General features: G+C 42.9%; 1 protein-coding gene across 2 annotated transcripts in view; it reads left to right on the top strand.

Moving 5' to 3' along the window:
- The window catches only part of FAM168A (family with sequence similarity 168 member A), a 274,380-nt gene that overhangs the window by 211,846 nt on the left and 41,052 nt on the right, over positions 1-21,482 (top strand). For both annotated transcript variants that reach the window (XM_067466454.1, XM_067466455.1), the window contains exon 4: positions 8,591-8,671. In XM_067466454.1, coding sequence (XP_067322555.1) covers positions 8,591-8,671 — 81 coding nt within the window. The remainder of the gene's footprint in view (positions 1-8,590; positions 8,672-21,482) is intronic.

Genomic DNA, 21,482 nt, shown 5'->3' on the forward strand with positions numbered 1-21,482 from the left:
TGCAAGAGAGGAGATTCCATCTGAACATTAGGAAGAACTTCCTGACTGTGAGAGCCGTTCAGCAGTGGAACTCTCTGCCCCGGAGTGTGGTGGAGGCTCCTTCTTTGGAAGCTTTTAAGCAGAGGCTGGATGTCCATCTGTCAGGGGTGATTTGAATGCAATATTCCTGCTTCTTGGCAGGGGGTTGGACTGGATGGCCCATGAGGTCTCTTCCAACTCTTTGATTCTATGATTCTATGAGTCGGTGCATGTTTACAAACAGTTCATTGACGGGCGTTTTCTTCAGTGGATGCAAAAGATAGAGAAAAAAGAGGTTGGATTCTATCAGGACCATATAGCTCAGCGTTTCTCAACCTGGGGGTTGGGACCCCTGGGGGGGGGGTCACCAGTGAATGTTAGGGGGGTTGCCAGAGACCACCAGAATGTACAGTATTTTCTGTTCATCATGGAGATTCTGTGTGGAAAGTTTGGCTCAATTGTATCATTGTTGGGTTTCACAATGCTCTTTGATTGTAGGTGAACTATAAATCCCAGCAACTACAACTCCCAAATGTCAAGTTCTATTTCCCCTAAACTCCATCAGTGTTCACATTTGGGCATATTGAGTATTCATGCCAAGTTTGGTCCTTATCCGTCATTGTTTCAGTTCACAGTGCTCTCTGGATGTAGGTGAACTACAACTCCAAAACCAAAGGACACTGTCCACCAAACCCTTCCAGTATTTTCTGTTGGTCATGAGGGTTCTGTGTGGGAAGTTTGGCGCAATTCTGTTTACCACCTGTGCTAAAGTGTTCAAATTTGGGCGGATTGGGTCTTTGTTCCAAGTTTGTTCAGATCTATCATGGTTTGAGTCCACAGTGCTCTCTGGATGTAGGTGAACTACAACTCCAAAACTCAAGGTCACTGCTCACTGAATCTTTCCAGTTTTTTTTCTGTTGGTCATGGGAGTTCTATGTGCCAAGTTTGACCCAATTCTTTTGTTGGTGAGATTCAGAATGCTTTTTGATTGTAGGTGAACTATAAATCTCAGAAACCACAACTCCCAAATGTCAAGGTCTATTTCCCTCAAACTCCACCAGTGTTCCCATTTGAACATATTTAGTATTCATGCCAAGTTTGGTCCAGATCCATCATGGTTTGAGTCCCGAGTGCTCTCTGGATGTAGGTGAACTACAACTCCAAAAGGGCTTGGAGGTCAATGCCCACCAAGCCCTTCCAGTATTCTCTGTTGGTCATGGGAGTTCTGGGTGCCAAGTTTGGTTCAATTCCATTGTCGATGGAGTTCAGAATTCTCTTTGATTGTAGGTGAAATATATATTCCAGCAACTACAACAATGACAAAATCAATCCCTCCCAACCCCACCAGCATTCAAATTTGGGCATATTGGGTATTTGTGCCAAATTTGGTCCAGTGAATGAAAATACATCCTGCATATCAGATATTTACATTATGATTCATAACAGTAGCAAAATAACAGTTATGGAAGTAGCAACAAAAATAATGTTATGGTTGGGCGTCACCACAACATGAGGAACTGTATTAAGTAATTGTGGCATTAGGAAGGTTGAGAAACACTGCTTTAGTGCTTTATTATCTTTTGTTTGAGAAAGAAGCGTTATGAGACTTCTTTGCCTCAAGATGCCTAACACACAGACATGAGGGTCAGCATTACAGTCTTCTACCAAAGTTAGGTAACCGTTTCTTGTGTCTATCTATCTAACTTTTTATATGAGACTAGCCATCCCCTGCCATGTGTTGCTGTGGTCCAGTCTGTGTATATGTGTTTAGTGCAGATGTTTGTGTATATATTTGTTTATATGTGTATATACATGTGTTTGTGTATATATATGTGGTTTCGCGCATGCGTTGTAATATAATTTTGGGTTTTGTTTTGTTTTTTTGCTTTTAAAGTCTCTTCTGGTGTGTTTTTCAGTGTTTTTATGAGCAATGGTCACTCGTTGGCGGGTTTGGGACCCGCCTACCTGCGTGACTGCATCTCTGTGTACGAACCCACACGATCTCTTCGTTCATCTGGAGAGGCCCTACTCACGATCCCATCTCCATCGCAAGCGTGATTGGTGGGGACGAGGGATAGTGCCTTCTCGGTGGTGGCCCCTCGACTCTGGAACTCACTCCCCAAGGACATTAGGCATGCCCCAACTTTGGCAGTCTTTAAGAGGAGCTTGAAAACGTGGTTGTTCCAGTGTGCCTTCCCAGAATAAGGAAACCCTAAGCAACATGTCCCTAATCACACTTTACTAATGATCTAGGATTGTCTGCTCGCTCCATCTCTCTCTAAATACCCATCCTAGTTATATGTCACCTTGTCATGCCCAGCATTTTAAAAATTTTAATTATTACAATTGGCCCGCTATAGAATTTTAATGCTTCGTCATGGTGTTATTGTTACTGTTTATTGCTTTGTTAATGAATTTATTTATTGTCTGTATTGTTGTTGTTGCTTTTTTACTGATGTATTTAGGCTCGGCCTCTTGTAAGCCACACCAAGTTCTTCGGGAGATGGTAGCGGGGTATAAATAAAGGATTATTATTATTATTATTATTATTATAGGTGTCTTGTATCCAAATTGGGAGTCAACTCGCCCAGTGGTTTTTGAGTTTGTTAATCCCACAAACTTGCAACAATGAAAGCAAGTTTATCCCTTTCTAAGCCCGACTAGACCATCCTTCATATTTTCTCTCCTGTTTCCTACCATAGCACACACACACACACACACAAACATACATATATAGCACTGGCTGCACTGCACTCTACTTTGCTATAGATACCAAATATTCCTACATCTACATACATCCTACATACACAAGTATGTGGACAATTTCAACAGAAAGGAGGAAACAATGAAAATGAACAAAATCTGGCTACCAGTATTTAAAAATTCTAAAATTGCAACAGCACAACAACAGAGAGGAAACAAACAAAGACATCTAATCGCCTCTCAACAAAGGTTTGCTCTAGGCACTGTCAGGCCATTATATGCTAATCAAGGTGGTCAGTTGAAACCTTCACGCCTAGCTCCAGCAGACAAGAGTCCTTTGTCTCACCGTGGTCATTCCACAGATATATAAACTCTTTTTCCTAGTTCCAACATACCTCACTACCTCCGAGGATGCTTGCCATAGATGCAGGCAAAACATCAGGAGAGAATGCCTCTAGACCATGGCCATATACCTACATAACCTACAACAAACCACATTCCTACATCTCATACTTTGGATGAGCTTTAGATGTGCATAACTGTGAAACTTGGGTTATACATTTTTTGTGAACCGCTCAGCTTCCCTCCCTGCCACCTTCACTCAGACAAAGGGAGTTAAATCTCATCTATCGGAGTGACTGCTCTGGTTGTTTTAGCGGTTGGCCTTCCAACCTCTCAGCAGAGTCAAGGAATGCAGCTGATTCCTTGCCTGTCTTCTCTAGAGTGCTCTATTGGGAAATGCTTACAGGTGAGGAAGACGGCTGTGACAAGTAGTAAAAGACTAGATGGTGAGGAATTTGCATTTCAGAAGATAAAAATAAGTACTCCAAACCCTCGGTGAAGACCTTGCACAATAAAGAAAATATTAAAGCTCTGGATTTCTCTGTTTGACTTGGCTGCCTCCCCGCTTGCATTCTGGGCTTGGCTGCTGGGCCTATAAATAGCCCAGGATCCGGTCTCCTCCACAGCCTCCTCTACAGGGCGGGATTTGCATCCAATTAGCGATTCCTTGGCATCTCCAGCATTAACTGTAACCATTTTTAATTAACCTGATTTAGTGGCAGAATGCAACACTCATGAAAATGAGAGGTTGGAAGAAATAGTTATTTATTCCAGCACAGTGGTAATGACTGCCGAAATAGATGAGTCTAATTAATGGAAAAGAAGAGGCTTTGTTATGTTTAAAGGAAAAGCAGGCTCAATAGAGGTAGATGAAATCCATGGTTTTCGGGATGGATTCTTCCTCTGGGGATTGTGGGGTTGCTTATAGGGTGGTGCAGAAGTAAGATTACAGTCAGCCCCTCCACATTAGTAGGATTGGCTTTTCTGGATTTGATTATTTACAAATTTTATTAGATATCTCTAGGTCATCTATATAAATAAAAATGTAATGTTCGTTTGTGGGATTAACATAACTCAAAAACCACTGGACGAATCGACACCAAATTTAGACCCAATACACCTATCAGGCCAACGAGTGACCATCACTCATAAAAACACAACAGAAGTGACTTTAAAAATCCAAAAAACAAAAAAATACATTACAATGCATGTGCAAAACCACATGTATACACAAACACAAATATATACACATATACACAAATATATACACATATTTTGTTGTATATTTTTAGCACATATACACAGACTGGGCCATAGCAACGTGTGGCAGGGCATGGCTAGTAGAATCATAGAATCCAAGAGTTGGAAGTGACTTGGTGGGCCATCCAGTCCAACCCCATTCTGCCAAGAAGCAGGAAAACTGCATTCAAAGCAACGCTGACAGATGGCCATCCAACCTTTGCTTAAAAGCCTAAAAGAAGGAGCCTCCACTACACTCCAGGGCAGAGAGTTCCACTGCTGAACAGCTCTCTCATTTATTTATTTATTTATTTATTTACTTTATTTATATACCGCTGTTCTCAGCCCGAGGGCGACTCACAGCGGTGTACAACATAGGAACAGCAAATACAAGGCACGATATAAAAACAATTCACAACATTATACCAAAAAACAACAACATCACTACTACAAAAACCATTCCACGTCGTCTCATCGTCCAAACCACAATCCAATATCGTTTTCCGTTATTCCGTTCCTATAATCATTACCAATCATTGCACTTCTTGTCCGAACGCCTTCTTAAACAACCAGGTCTTTAATTTCCTGCAGAATATTATTAGAGAAGGGGCCAGTCTGATGTCCACGGGAAGGGTGTTCCACAGCCGAGGAACCACCACCGAGAAGGCCCTGTCTCTCGTCCCCGCCAGCCGTGCTTGTGAAGCAGGCGGGATCGAGAGCAGGGCCTCCCCGGAAGATCTCAAAGTCCTGGTGGGTTCGTAGGTAGAGATGCGGTCAGATAGGTATCTTGGGCCGGAACCATTTAAGGCTTTATAGGCCAATGCCAGCACCTTGAATTGAGCTCTCACATAGTTAGGAAGTTCTTCCTCAAGTTCAGGTGGAATCTCCTTTCCCGTAGTTTGAAGCCATTGTTCCATTGTGTTTTAGTCTCCAGGGCAATAGAAAACAAGCTTGCTCCCTCCTCCCCATGACTTCCCCTCATATTTATCCATGGCTCTCACCATGTCTCCTCTCTGCCTTCTTTTCTGAAGGCTAAACATGCCCAGATGTTTAAGCCTCTCCTCATAGGGCTTGTTCTCCAGACCCTTGATCCTTTGAGTAGCCCTCCTCAGGACATATTCCAGCTTAGAGTCAACATCTCCCTTCAATTGTGGTGCCCAGAATTGGACACAGTGTGATTCCAGGTAAAGTGGTCTGACTAAGACAGAAGAGAGGGGGAGAATGACTTTCCTGGATCTAGGCACTAGACTCCTCTTTAAATAGGCTATAATCCCATTGGCTTTTTTGCCGCTGCATGACATTCCTGGCTCATGTTCACCTTCCTCCCAGGAGAACTCCAAGATCTTTTTCATATGAACTGCTGTCGAGCCAGGCATCGTCCCCCATTCTGTATATTTGCATTTCATTTTTTCTGCCTAAGGTCTGCAGGGTGTTGACCATAAAGTATGGCTAGAAGATGAGAGATTCCTGGAGAAGTCTTCTCTCAAGTTAAAAAAAGCATTTTTTTTATTTGTGATTTTTTACTTTCATTGGAATCCTGCGCTGCTAACCCTAATAAATATGGAGGACTGGTTGTACAAAAAGCAAACAAACGAAAAAACAAAAAAAAATGGGTTCTTGGCAGCAAGAACAGCAGATGAATCAGTCTAAAGACATGGAAGAAGATTTACACATTTGGCACCAAAACTCCCTTTCCTTGAAACAAAACCAAGCAGTTTTTTGGCCATCTGTAGATATGAAGTTCTCCATCTACACTGCGAATTTTCATCTTGCTTCTTTCCAAAAGTGAAACATACACACATGTAGATGGGATTCAAGAATGAAGACCTTAGAGCAGTGGTTCTCAACCTTCCTAATGCCATGACCCCTTAGTACAGGTCCTCATGTTGTGGTGACTCCCAACCATAACGTTATTTTCATTGCTACTTCATAACTGTCATTTTGCTACTGTTATGAATTGTAATGTAAATATCTGATATGCAGGTTGCATTTTAAGTCACTGGACCAAATTTGGCACAAATACCCAATACACGCCAAATTTGAATACTGGTGGGGTTGAGGGTGATTGATTTTGTCATTTGGTAATGCTGGAGTTACTGGGATTTATAGTTCACCTAAAATCAAAGAGCCTTCTGAACTCCATGAATGATAGAATTGAATAAAACATGGCACACAGAATTCCCATGACCAAGAGAAAATACTGGGAAGGTCTGGTGGACATTGACCTTGAGTTTTTGGAGTTGTAGTTCACCTACATCCAGAGAACTCTGTGGACTCAAGCAATGATGGATCTGGATCAAACTTGGCACAAATACTCAATATGCCCGATTGTGAACACTGGTAGAGTTTGGAGAAAATAGATCTTGACATTTGGGAGTTGTAGTTGCTGGGATTTATAGTTCACCCACAATGAAATAGCATTCTGAACCCCACCAACGATAGAATTGGACCAAACTTTCGACACAGAACTCCCATGACCAACAAAAAATACTATGCTTTCTGATAGTCTTTGGTGACCCCTCTGACATCGCCTCGCGACCCCCACAGGGGTCCCGACCCCCAGGTTGAGAAACACTGCCTTGGAGAAATGAAGATAGCATTTTATTTAATGACACAGAGCCATTGGACTGAGACCTATAAGCTGAGGATCCACCCTAAACAAGAATTAAGCCAATGTTATTTGTGTTCTTTATTTGTTCAGTCACTTCTGACGTTCATGACCTCCCGGACCAGCTCAGGCCAGTACCTCCAGCTTCATCAAGGTCAAGCCAGTCTTTTCAAGGATGCCATCCATCCATCTTGCCCTTGGTTGGCCCCTCTTCCTTTTTCCTCCCATTTTCCCCAGCATCATTCCCTTCTTTAAGCTTTCCTGCCTTCTCATGATGTGGCCAAAGGACTTCATCTTTACCTCTAATATCCTTCCCTCCAGTGAACAGCCGGGCATTATTTCCTGGAGGATGGACTGGTTGGATCTCCTTGCAGTCCAAGGCACTCTCAGAATTTTCCTCCAACACCACAGTTCCAAAACGTCTCTCTTCCTTCACTCAGCCTTCCTTATGGTCCAGTTCTCACATTCTTAGGTGACTACGGGGAACACCATGGCCTTAACTATGTGGACCTTCATTGCCAGTGTGATGTCTCTACTCTCAACTATTTTATCGAGATGGGTCATTGCTCTCCTCCCAAGAAGGATATGTCTTCTGATTTCCTGGTTGCAGTCTGCGTCTGCAGTCATTTTTACATCTAGAAATGCAAAGCCTGTCACTGCCTCCATTTTTCTCCTTCTGCTTTGCCAGTTATCAATCAGTCTGTTTGCCATCATCTTGGTTTTTGCGATGTTGAACTGCAACCCAGCTCTTGCCCTTTCTTCTTTCACCTCTTCAGCTCTTCCTTGCTTTTGGCCATCTGCACATCTAAGGTTGTTAATGTTTTTTTCCCCAGCCATTTTAACTCCAGGCTTGTATTTGTCAAGCCTCACATGTTGCATGATGTGTTCTGCATCCAAATGGAATAGGTCAGGTGAGAGTCTACAACCCTGCCGTACTCCTTTCTCAATCTTGAACCAGTCTGTTGTTCCGTGGTCTGTTCTGACTATTGCTACTTGGTTGTTGTAGGTTTTTTTCGGGCTATATGGCCATGGTCTAGAGGCATTCTCTCCTGACGTTTCTCCTGCATCTATGGCAAGCATCCTCAGAGGTAGTGAGGATGCTTGCCATAGATGCAGGCAAAACGTCAAGAGAGAATGCTTCTAGACCATGGCCATATAGCCCGAAAAAACCTACAACAACCCAGTGATTCCGGCCATGATAACCTTCGACAATATATTCTTGTGGGTTTTTTCGGGCTATAGAGCCATGTTCTAGAGGCATTTCTCCTGACGTTTCGCCTGCATCTATGCAGGCGAAACGTCAGGAGAAATGCCTCTAGAACATGGCTCTATAGCCCGAAAAAACCCACAAGAACTTAGTGATTCCAGCCATGAAAGCCTTCGACAATACATTGTTTATTGTGTCTCGCAATGATGTCCTCACATTGTTTTAGGGGATGGCTCAGAACGTTTTGTGCCTGTTTAATTTAGCTTGAACCTTACAATGGTTTTCTGCATCCAAACTGGCCTTTTCTTAAGAAGGGCTTTACCTTACTTAGGCCTCATGTCCTTCCCACAAAGTCTTTCGCCAACTCCTTGTTCTATTGTTATTTTCAGTGCCTGCAATGTGCCAAGCCTTCTCTGCAAATATTTGCTTTGTTTCTTTTTCCCAGTTTAACCCCCTTTGTCTTTTCTTTCCAGGTTACCCTGCAGGATACCCCACCGCTGCCCCAACTTACAACCCAAATATGTACCAGACCACCAGCCCCGGCTATGCCCCAGGTAAGCAGAGCTTTCGTTTCTGGAAACTGCGTAATCACGCTTGGCGCTTTGCAGAATCACATGCCATCCTTGATTGCATTTGAAGACACATATTGTGGCTGGCATGTACGTGTCTGTGTAAGTGTGCTTTTCATCAGGTGTTTCATTCTCTCAGCACCGTAACCAGCGCTGCAGTAATCAACACGCCATTAGTTTTTGCAAAATGTGCCATGGAACATTTACCAGCACGTTATAAAGTCTGTTGTCAGGCGCATTTCTCATTAAGGATTGAAGTATTTCTGCACTCACTCCGTAGTAGAACCAAGTGCACATAACAATGCTGTGCCATACCTTAAGCGTAGCTTTGCTTCATGGCTTATTACACTACGTAACACGATTTTTGTTCCTGGGTTATAAATGTCATTTCCTAATTGGTTCTATCATAACAACATGGGAAAAATTTATTGAACTGCCAAAACTTTGTTATGGCGGGATGTCGTGCAGCACATTTTCCTATAGTTTTTCAATGAATATCTCATAGAGTTCAAAAGTATATGAAAGAACGAAAATATGGTCCGCAACCTCACCATTACTGCACTGTTGTCTCAAAACCACGCGGCAACAAGAGTAACCGGACTCACGAAATCCTCTTATAGTACCAAGGCAACGGGGAAGTCAGGAGGGGAGAGGTTGACTACCCACAAAAGATTACTACTACCACATCAGCTCTAGATAGAATCATAGAATCATAGAATCAAAGAGTTGGAAGAGACCTCATGAGCCATCCAGTCCAACCCCTGCCAACAAGCAGGAATATTGCATTCAAATCACCCCTGACAGATGGCCATCCAGCCTCTGTTTAAAAGCTTCCAAAGAAGGAGCCTCCACCACGCTCCAGGGCAGAGAGTTCCACTGCTGAACGGCTCTCACAGTCAGGAAGTTCTTCCTCATGTTCAGATGGAATCTCCTTTCTTGTAGTTTTGAAGCCATTGTTTCGCGTCCTAGTCTCCAGGGAAGCAGAAAACAAGCTTGCTCCCTCCTCCCTGTGGCTTCCTCTCACATATTTATACATGGCTATCATATCTCCTCTCAGCCTTCTCTTCTTCAGGCTAAACATGTCCAGCTCCTTAAGCCGCTCCTCATAGGGCTTGTTCCCCAGACCCTTGATCATTTTAGTCGCCCTCCTCTGGACACATTCCTATTTTCCCAATCATAGAATCATAGGAATGTGTCCATAGATTATTTAATATAGCTTTTCGTTGGCAAGCAGATGGTGACTATTGGATGGCATATGTTCTGTATGAGAAATTGAGCTGAAGTGGTCTATCCAATATAATTTTCTGAATTGGCACCCCAAGTAACCAAACTGAATATAAAGTTAACCAAAAACTGATTCATGACTCTTTTGGTACTAACGTTGGAGCGTGGTCCCTGATCAAAGTGTTCTCTGGTCAAAAAAAGGTTGGGAACCACTGGTCTAAACCAACCAACCAGTTTGCTTCCGAGCACAATTTAAAGTGCTGGCTTTGGCCTATAAAGCCCTAAACGGCCCACCCCAGTTTACCTGTCTGAACACATCTCCCTCCATGATGGGAGATTAAGCTCCTCCAGGGAGGCCCTGCTCTCTGTCCCACCACAGGAACGACTGGTGGGGATGAGAGAGAGGGCCTTCTCAGTGATTGCCCCTCAACTTTGGAACTCCTTTCCTGGTGAAATTGGAGCAGCTTCTATCCTCCTGTCCTTCAGAAGAATGATAAAAGCTTGGCTGTGGGACCAAGCCTTTTAATGTTTATGTATGTACAAGGTCTGTTTATGTCCGGCACTAAATGTTTGCCATTTATATACTGTGCTTCGCCCTGATTCCCCTTAGGGCTGAGAAAAGCAGAATATATATACATCTATATAAATAAAAATGTAATGTTCGTTTGTGGGATTAACATAACTCAAAAACCACAGGACGAACTAGCACCAGATTTGGACACAATACACCTATCAGGCCAACAAGTGACCATGACTCATAAAAATTCTAAAAAAACACAGCAGAAGAGACTTAAAAAGCCACAAAAACAAAAAATACATGTGCAAAACCACATATATATATATGCAAACACACATATACCCATATATACACACTGGGCCATAGCAACGTGTGGCAGGGGATGGCTAGTGTTTTAAGTAAATAAATAAATCGACCTAATTTGTAGCAGCCATAAAAATGAAGTTTCTGGAGTAGAACAACTACTTGCAAAGTAAGGACCGCAGAATTAAACAGGAAATAACACTTTCAAACCAGGAACAGAAAATGTTTCAAGTTTCGTTACATAATGTACAATTATATCTATAGCTGATGACAAAGTTCCGACACTTCACGAAGTTTGTATCCATTTCATTTCAGGATTGCTCCTACTTTTGTCTCATAGTTCAGAATCACAACAAGTCTTTAGAAAATGGCAAATTTGGTTTACCATGTTTGAGGTTGTTAAATGCAGTTTGTTTTCCGTATTGCGTCTGGTTTCTGGGATACATAGTGTTCAGTTGAGCTTGGGTGCTTGCATTCCCAGCTGTGTTTTGACTAAAAACAGAGATAAAGAAGTGGGGACTTTGGTGACCTTGAACGGCCTCCTCAAACAAATCTCCTTGTTGCATGCTATACTTTCTTAGCCATGTTATCTTCAAATCCTCTTCCTTTGAAGACAGGTATGTCTTCTGTGGCCATGCTGAGCTCACACACTTGTTGCACTTCTCTAGGAGTTTGAGTCCCAGGTTGGTTAAACTTCCACTACAAAGTAATTCCTTTTTTGTGGTGTGAGAGTTAATTCTGCATCGATAGGAGTCTAATACCTAGATCAGAGCTTTCCAGACACTTCATGTTGGTGACACACTTCATAGACATGCATCATTTCGCAGCACAGTAATTCAGTTTTGCCAGCAATCCAGAGGTTAAATCAGCCCCTTATAAGAGATACAGGCACACGCATAAATTTTAACAACAAAATGAATGGGCACAAGACATAACATATGAAAATGTTTCTCTCTCACACACACATATACACACACATTAGCTGTGCCCGCCACGCATTGCTGTGGCCAACCTTCCCTCCCTCGTTCTCTCCTTCTTTCCCTCCTTCCTTCGCTCCCTCTTTCCTTCCCTCCTTCCCTTTTTTTCTTTCCTTCTTTCCTTCCTTCCTTCTCTACCTTTTTCCTCCCCCCTTTTTCTTTTCATCCCTCTTTTTCTCCTTTCTTCCTTCTGTACCTCTTTCCTTCCTTCCTTCGCTTTTTGCTTCTATCCATACTTCTGTATTTCCTTCTTTCCTTCCCTCCCTCTTTCTCTCCTTTCTTCCTTCTCTACCTCTTTCTTTCCTTCCCCCCTTGTCTTTTCATCCTTCTCTACCTCTTTCCTTCCTTCACTCTTTGCTTCCATGCTTCCTTCTCTCTGTCCTTCTTTCTTCTCCTCCCTCTTTCTCTCCTTTCTTCCTTCTCTACCTCTTTCCTTCCTTTCCTTTTTTTCTTACTTTCTCTTCCTTCCTTCTCCACCTCTTTCTTTCCTCCCTCCCTTTTTCTTTTCATCCTTCTTTTTCTCCTTTCTTCCTACTCTACCTCTTTCTTTCTTTCCTCCCTTTTTCTTTTCATCCTTCTTTTTCTCCTTTCTTCCTTCTCTACCTCTTTCCTTCCTTCACTCTTTGCTTCCATGCTTCCTTCTCTCTGTTCTACTTTCTTGTCCTCCCTATTTTTCTCCTTTCTTCCTTCTCTTCCTCTTCCTCTTTCCTTCCTTTCCTTTTTTCTTACTTTCTCTTCCTTCCTTCTCTACCTCTTTCTTTCCTTCCTCCCTTTTTCTTTTCATCCTTCTTTTTCTCCTTTTTTCCTTCTCTACGTCTTTCCTTCTTCACTCTTTGCTACCATGCTTCGTTCTCTCTGTCCTTCTTTCTTCTCCTCCCTCTTTCTCTTCTTTCTTTCTTTCTTTCTTTCTTTCTTTCTCTCCTTTCCTCCCTCTTCCTTCCCTTTTTTCCTGTATCGTCATTTAGCTTTATGGGGTTTTTAAGTCTTTTCCATTTTGGGGGTGGGGGGGGGTAGGTGGGGGGAATATGAGTGATGATCACTCATTGGACTGTTAAGGGTGTAGTGTCCAAATTTTGTGTCAATTCATCCAGTGGGTTTTGAGTTATGTTAATCCCACAGACGAACATTACTCACTTTCTCTCTCTCTCTCTCTCTCTCTCTATATATATATATATATGTGTGTGTGTGTGTGTGTGTGTGTGATCTGTTGCCTATTTCACTTAGACTCAGAGAGGTTTCTTGTTACCGTAAAAACCGGGATACTAGACGACTTTTTGGACATATAAATCCTTATAAAATTTTGGGGGTCGTGTAGTACGCCGGGTATAAAAATAAAATAATAAAAAAGTGGAAACCTTGGCCATGGGCTCCCCTCCCCTCCTCCTCCTCCTCCTCCTCCTCTGCCTCCTCCTGGTCCGCTGCCTTTGCACATGTTTCAGGTTTTGCGAGACGGACAGGAAGAAGGTGAGCGGCCTGACCAGCACGGAAAGCCCTCCTTCGCAGGCCACTCTCGTTCTTCCCGGGCAGGTCTCGCGAGAAGTGCCTCTTCTCCCGCGAGACAACAGTGTCTCGCGGGAGAAGAGGCACTTCTTGCGAGATCTGCCCAGGAAGAACAAGAACGGCCTGACTAGCGTGGCAGCCAGGAAGAGACAAGCGACAGGGAGCCTGACCAGGAGGCTGCCATGTGCAAAGGCAGTGGAGCAGGAGGAGGCAGAGGAGGAGCGCCGGAGGCCCTTTTTCCTGTCCAGGCTGGTGAGAAGCGCTGGACTGGGGACTCGTCTTAAGCGGCGAATATATCCCCAATACTATATTTTGACTGCTGAAATTGGGGGGGGGGGTCGTCTTATAGCCCCTGTCGTTTTATACCCCGGAATATACGGTACTTTCAGTTGACATGCCTACATACTGCAGCAGACACTCTTGTTGGAAATAGCAACCTTCTCAAGCCTTCTCTATTTGATGTTTGTCTCTTTATAATATGTCTTTTTATTTCCTGCAATGTATATCTTATTTGGTTTGCAGTTTACATACTTGAGGCAGTGGGATGGGCTGCAGATCACGTGACTATTTAGAATGCATTGTAAACATGACGGCATGTTCCTTAAGTGGCATCCTGACATTTCATTAAAAATGTGTGATTCAGACTGTGGCAGCTTTTCTTCTGCCGCTTGGTGACGTTTTCTTCATGTCCTCAGTGTGAGAGAAGCACCATTCTTTTCTTGTCTTGTCTGTTATTTTAAGAGCATGTTTCATAACTTTGGAGGTCACAGAACTGGATGCAATGAGACCCGGGAGTTTCAGGCTGGCAGTGTTTGGATACTCTGCTCATGGGGACAGCTCTCATACATTAAGAGGGCAGATGGAGTGATATCCGAGTCTTGCTTCTAAGTAACAGTGAGAAGAAATAGGATTCATTCATTTTTTGTTCATTTATTTTGTTTATATAATAATAATAATTATTATTATTATTATTATTATTATTTATCATGTCAGGAGCAAACCAAACAAAGCAGCAAAAAAAGCCAATGGGATTTTGGCCTGCATCAATAGATGGCCATCCAGCCTCTGTTTAAAAGCTTCCAAAGAATGAACCCCCACCACACTCCTGGGCAGAGAGTTCCACTGCTGAACAGCTCTCACAGTCAGGAAGTTCTTCCTCATGTTCAGATGGAATCTCCTCTCTTGTAGTTTGAAGCCATTGTTTCACATCCTAGTCTCCAAGGAAGCAGAAAACAAGCTTGCTCCCTCCTCCTGTGGCTTCCTCTCACATATTTATACATGGCTATCATATCTCCTCTCATCCTTCTCTTCTTCAGGATAAACATGCCCAGCTCCTTAAGCCGCTCCTCATAGGGCTTGTTCTCCAGACCCTTGATCATTTTAGTCGCCCTCCTCTGGACACATTCCAGCTTGTCAATATCTCTCCTCAATTGTGGTGCCCAGAATTGGACACAATATTCCAGGTGTGGTCTAACCAAAGCGGAATAGAGCATGGGGAGCATGACTTCCCTAGATCTAGACACTATGCTCCTATTGATGCAGGCCAAAATCCCATTGGCTTTTTTTTGCCGCCACATCACATTGTTGGCTCATGTTTAACTTGTTGTCCACGAGGACTCCAAGATCTTTTTCACACATACTGCTCTCGAGCCAGGCCTCATCGTCCCCCATTCTGTCTCTTTGCATTTCGGTTTTTTTGCCTAAGTGGAGTCTTCATTTTGTTGAACTTCATTTTGTTAGTTTTGGCCCATCTCTCTAATCTGTCAAGATCGTTTTGAATCCTGCTCCTGTCCTCTGGAGTATTGGCTATCCCTCCCAATTTGGTGTTGTCTGCAAACTTGATGATCCTGCCTTCTAGCCCTTCATCTAAGTCATTAATAAAGATGTTGAACAAGACCGGGCCCAGGACGGACGCCTGCAGCACCCCACTTGTCACTTATTTCCAGGATGAAGAGGAAGCATTGGTGAGCTCTTCTCCACACTCGCTTGTTGTGGACTCCACTAGCCTAGTTTCCAACAGACCTGACAACCTCTGAGGATGCCTGCCAGAGATGCAGGCAAAACGTCAGGAGAGAATGCTTCTAGAACATGGCCATACAGCCCAAAAAAACCTACAACAACCCATTCAATTGATCAGACAAACCTAATGAAATCTGCCTGCCAGATATTCTTACCAACAATCTATGTACAAGAGAGCTCCTAGGCAAATGAAAGTTTAAAGAAATAGCTTATATTTGAATAGAAAATAGGGAAAGATTCCTTCCAGGTTTAGCATTCCCTACATTAAAAACTAATGGTATACTTGTTCCTTTCCAGAGGTTTCTTCTTTTATACGAGTAGAGTTTTGTTTTCTTTTTTTCTTTTTGGAAAGCTCTGCTTTTGCAATTTTTCATACAACTAGAGTCTACATTTTAATTTCCATGGAGGCCAGTTTTATATCCTCATTCCATTTCTATTACACCAGATAATAACACTAATACAGGCCGTCCACAATATCGACTCTCACCGAGAAGGCACGTTGCTGGAAGTTTAAGCACAACATTGGCTCTAAGTCAAGCTCAAGGTTCAATTCCCTCCACGCAGAGACTGTACAGCCTTCTCTTTCAGTTGCAGTTTTGTAAAGGATAGGCATCAGCAGAGAAAGTGGTCCATGGGAGTTACTTGGGTGGTGGCGAGAACAGATTTTCTTTTTCAGAATCACATTGTTTTCTTTCATTTCTGGTTCAGGACTTGGTTTCTATATATTACTAGTGATCCCCTGCCACGCATTGCTGTGGCCCAGTCTGGTGATCTGGAAAATAAAGTAATTAGAAAGTGTTGGTTTCCAATATAAGTAATTTCTTTATGCTTATGGGTAAACAGTATTTCTTGCTGTTTCTTTGTCAGTGTTGATTTGGAGATGGTCTGGTTTGCCTACTCTGGAACATGCAACATAGAATTGTCCTTCTTTAGGGGTCCCTTTCAAATCTATGATACTATGTGTGTGTGTGTGAATCATATCTATCTATCTATCTATCTATCTATCTATCTATATCTATGGCTGGATGGCTCTTTGTCGGGTGGGCTTTGATTATGAAAACTCTAAAATTACAACAGCAAAACAACAGAGGAAAAATAATCAGGGACATCTAATCACCTCTCAACAAAAGATTACCCCAGGCACTCCCAGGCCATCAAATGCTAATCAAGGTGGTCAGTTGAAACATTCTCACCTAGCTCCAACAGACAAGAGTTCTTTGTCTGGTCATTCCACAAATATATAAACCCATTTTCCTAGTTCCAACAGACCTCACAACCTCTGAGGATGCTTGCCATAGATGCAGGTGAAACATCAGGAGAGAATGCCTCTAGAACATGGCCATATAGTCCGAAAAAACTTACGACAACCCGGCTTTGATTACATTTTCTTGCCCTGGTGAAGGGAGTTGGACTTAATAGCCTTAAGTATAGGGGTTCTGTGTGGGAGGTTTACCCCAATTTTGTCGTTGGTGGAGTTCAGCATGCTCTTAGATTGTAGATGAACGAACTATAAATCACAGTAACTACAACTCCCAAATGTCAAGGTCTATTTTCCCCAGATTTATTTATTTATTTATTTATTTGCGACATTTATATGCCGCCCTTCTCACCCCGAAGGGGACTCAGAGCGGCTTACAAGATATATATACATACAATATATTATTAACATAGTACAATATCAGTTTTAAATATTGCTATATTGCACTATATCAATTATACTGTAATATTATTAGTAATATTACATGTAATATAAATATTCCACCAGTGTTCAAATTTGGGCATATTGGGTATCCGTGCCAAGTTTGGTCCAGATCCATGATTGTTTGAGTCCACAGTGCTCTCTGGATGTAGGTGAACTACAACTCCCAAACTCAAGGTCAATGCCCACCAAACCCTTCTAGTGTTTTCTGTTGGTCATGAGAGTCCTGTCTCCCATATTTGGTTCAATTCCATCATTGGTGGAGTTCAGAATGCTCTTTGATTGTAGATGTACTATAAATCCCAGTAACCACAACTCCCAAATGACAAAATCAATTTTTTTGAGTGATGGTCGCTCCTTGGGTTAGTAGTTGTCTTGTGGCCAAATTTGATGGCAATTTGTCCAGTGGTTTTTGAGTTACATTAATCCCACAAACAGACATTACATTTTTATTTATATAGATGTAATCTTTAGAATGTTTATTGTATTTTAATACCAACTAAAAAACAAATATTACAATAATGGGGGATAAGGGAAAAAAGGAAATTACAAGTCATTTTGGAGCTCTTTGTAGATTGGATATGTGCTGTCACGCGTTGGGCCTATAGCAATTGTCTTTTAAAACAGGACATGCTCTTTGTGCCCAGCAGGACGCTGGGGTGCCTCGGCTGAGAGGCCCTGTGGATTTTCCTAAACAAAGTCTTTGGAAACTTGGAAAGTTTAACAAAGTTCTTTATTATTGCTGAGATCTTCAACAAAACACACACATTCTTCTTAACTTGCCCACAAAGGACAGGCAGCTTGCTTCATGAACTATTTCTTTCTTTTACAAGGAAAACCCTCCGACTCCTCCCTGGGCAATCTGTTCTTAGGCTGGCGTGGGGCCCTACTCCTGGTTCCAATTTGCTTTATGGGTAACCTGAGTAGACCTTACTGGCCATTATTTGAAGCTGCAAGGCCATTCAGTGCTAATCCAGGTGGCCAAATGCAATGTTCACATATGTCTCAAGCAGACAAGAGTTCTTTCTCTCACCCAGGACATTATTCCACAGATATATAAACCCTGCTTGCCTAGTTTGCATCTGTAGTTCTCTTTTTCATATGTTCAGCAAATTTGATTTAAGTAGTGCCTTCTTGAGTTTCACTCTCATAACACACATTATTGACCCCCTTTTCCATCTTGAATAATCTTGTTGTGGTTTGAATTCCATCTGTACATCATTTTATAAAAGTTGCTTTTTTAGGTCAAATACATCTTTCAATCCATTAACCACAAATTTTCCCAACTTGGTTGTATAACCAAACTTTTGAGCTCAGAACTTGGTTTCTAAACTATGCTGGAGCATATCCAGTGCTATTGGAAATCTCTCCCCCCCCCCCCCCACCCGTTTGGAGCTGGTGCTCTGGGCCAAAAATAAGCTTTTAATTGGGAATGAGGATTTGCAGTGTATGTTCACTCTGGCTTTCGTTGTGTATCCAAGCTCTAAGGAAAGGATGGGCAAAAATCCAAGTAAATTAAAAGTCGAGAATGATTTAGCTACACATGAAAAATCTTTTGCATCATTCCTATCTTCACTTGGGCTCATTTGGCTTCTCTTTAGAATTTTCTCCATTGTTTAACGCAAACCTTTCCTATTTCTTGGTAGCACTTGCCAGAGAGGGGTGTATTACTAGGATTTTGATGGTGCTTTGAAGCCTTTCTCATGGCATCTGGGTCTCTCAGGACAGGAGTTGGGGAACCTTGGACCTTTAGATAATTTGAACTAGCAACATAATTGCAAATGGCAACTTACTTACTTACTTACTTACTTAGGCGATCCCTCGTTGTCCGAGTAGGATAATCTTCCAGGGTGGGTGCGTAGGTGACTGTGGAGCCCTCTTCTTGATCTGCATCTTCTCCTGCAGTGAAGGCATCAGTTTCCAGGTGGAAGGTGGTCCCGGTCGGAGTTGGCACGTTTGAGCCCATCTTTCAATCTCTTTTCCTGCCCACCGACATTCTCTTTTCCGTTCTTGAGTTCGGAGTAGAGCAACTGCTTTGGGAGATGGTGGTCGGGCATCTGGACAATATGGCCGGTCCAGCAGAGTTGATGGTGGAGAACCATCGTTTCAGTGCTGCTGGTCTTTGCTTCTTCCAGCACACTGACATTTGTCCACCTGTCTTCCCAAGAGATTTGCAGGATTTTTTGGAGGCAGCGCTGATGGAATCGTTCTAGGAGTTGCATGTGACGTCTGTAGACAGTCCACGTCTCGCAGGCATATAGCAGGGTTGGGAGGACAATAGCTTTATAAACAAGCACCTTGTTCTCCCTGCGGAAGTCCTGGTCTTCACACACTCTCTCCTTCATTCAGAAAAATGCTGCGCTCGCAGAGCTCAGGTGGTATTGTATTTTGGTGTCTATGTTGACTTTGGTGGAGAGGTGGCTGCCAAGGTAGTGGAAGTGGCCAACATTTTCTAATGTTACACCATCTGTATCTCTGGCATTGGAAAGGGATTGGCTGGTGACTGCTGAAACAACACTTTGGTTTTCTCAATGTTCAATGACAGGCCGAGCTTCTCGTATACTTCTGCAAAGGTGTTTAGAGTGGCTTGTAGATCTTCTTCTGAATTCAATCTTTGCAAATGGCAAAGGATTGGGGAAGTTGTAGTCCAAAACATTCACTGTCAGAGGTTATCTGTGCGCTCTTTCTAGTTAAAGTTGGCCCCATGCTTTTGTCTTGCCAGCTGTCTTTTGGGAACTCTCCTTCACGGTTAGTCATGTCATGGAATATTCATAATCATCCAGATTTCTCAGGAGGAATTACAATGAAGCGATGAACTGTGTGGGAAGTGAAATGCCAACTTGTCTGAAGGAACTTCACTGAAGGAACTTGCGATATACTCCCTGAACCACTTGCTATCGGTTTTGAGAAATCTAAGAGAACAGGTGAGGTGCCAAAGGAGCAACATCCCTCTCTGTTGCACACCAACGCACCAGATGAACAGAAAATCCTGGAATGATTTGGTGGGCATTGGAGTTATAGTTAACATACATCCCGAGAGCACTGTTTAATGATGGATATGGACCAAACTTGGCACCAATGCTCAATATGCACAAATGTAAACACTGGTGGTGTTTGGCAGAAATAGGTCTTGACATTTGGAAGTTGTAGCTGCTGGGATTTATAGTTCACCTACAATCAAACAGCATTCTGAATCCCACCAATTATAGAATTGGGACAGACTTCCCACACAGAACCCCCATGACCAACAACAAATCTTGTATTTTCTGATGGACTTTGGGGACCCTCTGGCACCCCCTCACAACCCCCCAGGGGTCCCGACCCCCAGGTTGAGAAACACTGGTCTATAAGTTTCCACCTCTGTGATTCTACCCTGTGTTTGTGCTTTGGGAGAGATAAAATAGACCTCTGTTTGGGGAGCTACAGGCCAGTGAGAAGCAGAAATAGTGCTGAAGCAGAGTGTGGGTGGTTGAATTCCATCTATTGATTTCCAAAGTCGGCAGCCAGGTTTTTGACTGCAGGTCTCCAGCTGCATGTATATTTCAGTATCCTTGTTATGTACAAACAAGGGCAATGGCTTACATATGGCTATTTAAAGAAAGCCATGCATGAAATAACTTCTTGCCAAACTGTTCCAGATTGGAGAGTTTTTGCTCTATTGAATTTCACTTAAGTAGGGTTTTATTGGCACCTCGGCCTCCTCTCTCCCCGCAGGCCCTGAGGAGGGAAGTCACCTGAAGGTCAGGCAGGATGTGAGCCAGTCTTCAGGTACACAATTTTGCAAGGGTTGTGTAGCTCCCAGATTACAAATCAAATCCTAACAGATAGGAGGAGGTGGGAAGCCTGGTTGGCAGGCATTCTTCAGGACCCCCTTCCTTTAGGAAACCTGACAACAGGAAATCCCATTGGATTGAATAATAGACTAACTAACTGTTTGTGTTAAAGTCTCCTGGTGGTGCAGCAGGTTAAACCGCTGAGCTGTGGAATTTGCTGACCAAGTGGTTTGAATCTGGGGAGCAGGGTGAGCTCCCGTTGTTAGGCCCAGCTTCTGCCAACCTAGCAGTTCGAAAACATGCAAATATGAGCAAGAAGGTAACGGTGCTCTATGCAGTCATGCTGGCCACATTGTAAGGGATCACAGGCTTAGGATGCGGGGTCCCTTTTCGAAAAAATCCACAGAGTCCAATAGGTTCAGGTAAGGCACCGTTTATTCAAGCTGATCTGCACCGTTTATTCTGCAAGATCTTCCACAGACTGCTGCTCCTTCCTCTGTTTTTGCAAACTTTTATATACCCTCAGGTAAACAGGAATATTTTTGTCATGGAAAGTACTTTGACCTTTACTCTTCCTGTCCATTAACCTCTTGGTGGAAAGTACCTTCTTGCTCCTGCAGACTTTGCACTTAACCACAAACCAACTTCCTATGTAAGCTCAAACTTTGTATAACCTCTACATGTCACATTTCTCCTTTGTTGCTAATTTCATTCAAAGCTCCTTGCTTAACTATTGCTAATTTCACTCAAAGACCCTTTCAACATGACCTTGGAGGGGTCTACG

This window comes from Anolis sagrei, chromosome 3 (genome assembly GCF_037176765.1).
Source record: "Anolis sagrei isolate rAnoSag1 chromosome 3, rAnoSag1.mat, whole genome shotgun sequence".
Classification (NCBI taxonomy): Eukaryota; Metazoa; Chordata; class Lepidosauria; order Squamata; family Dactyloidae; genus Anolis; species Anolis sagrei.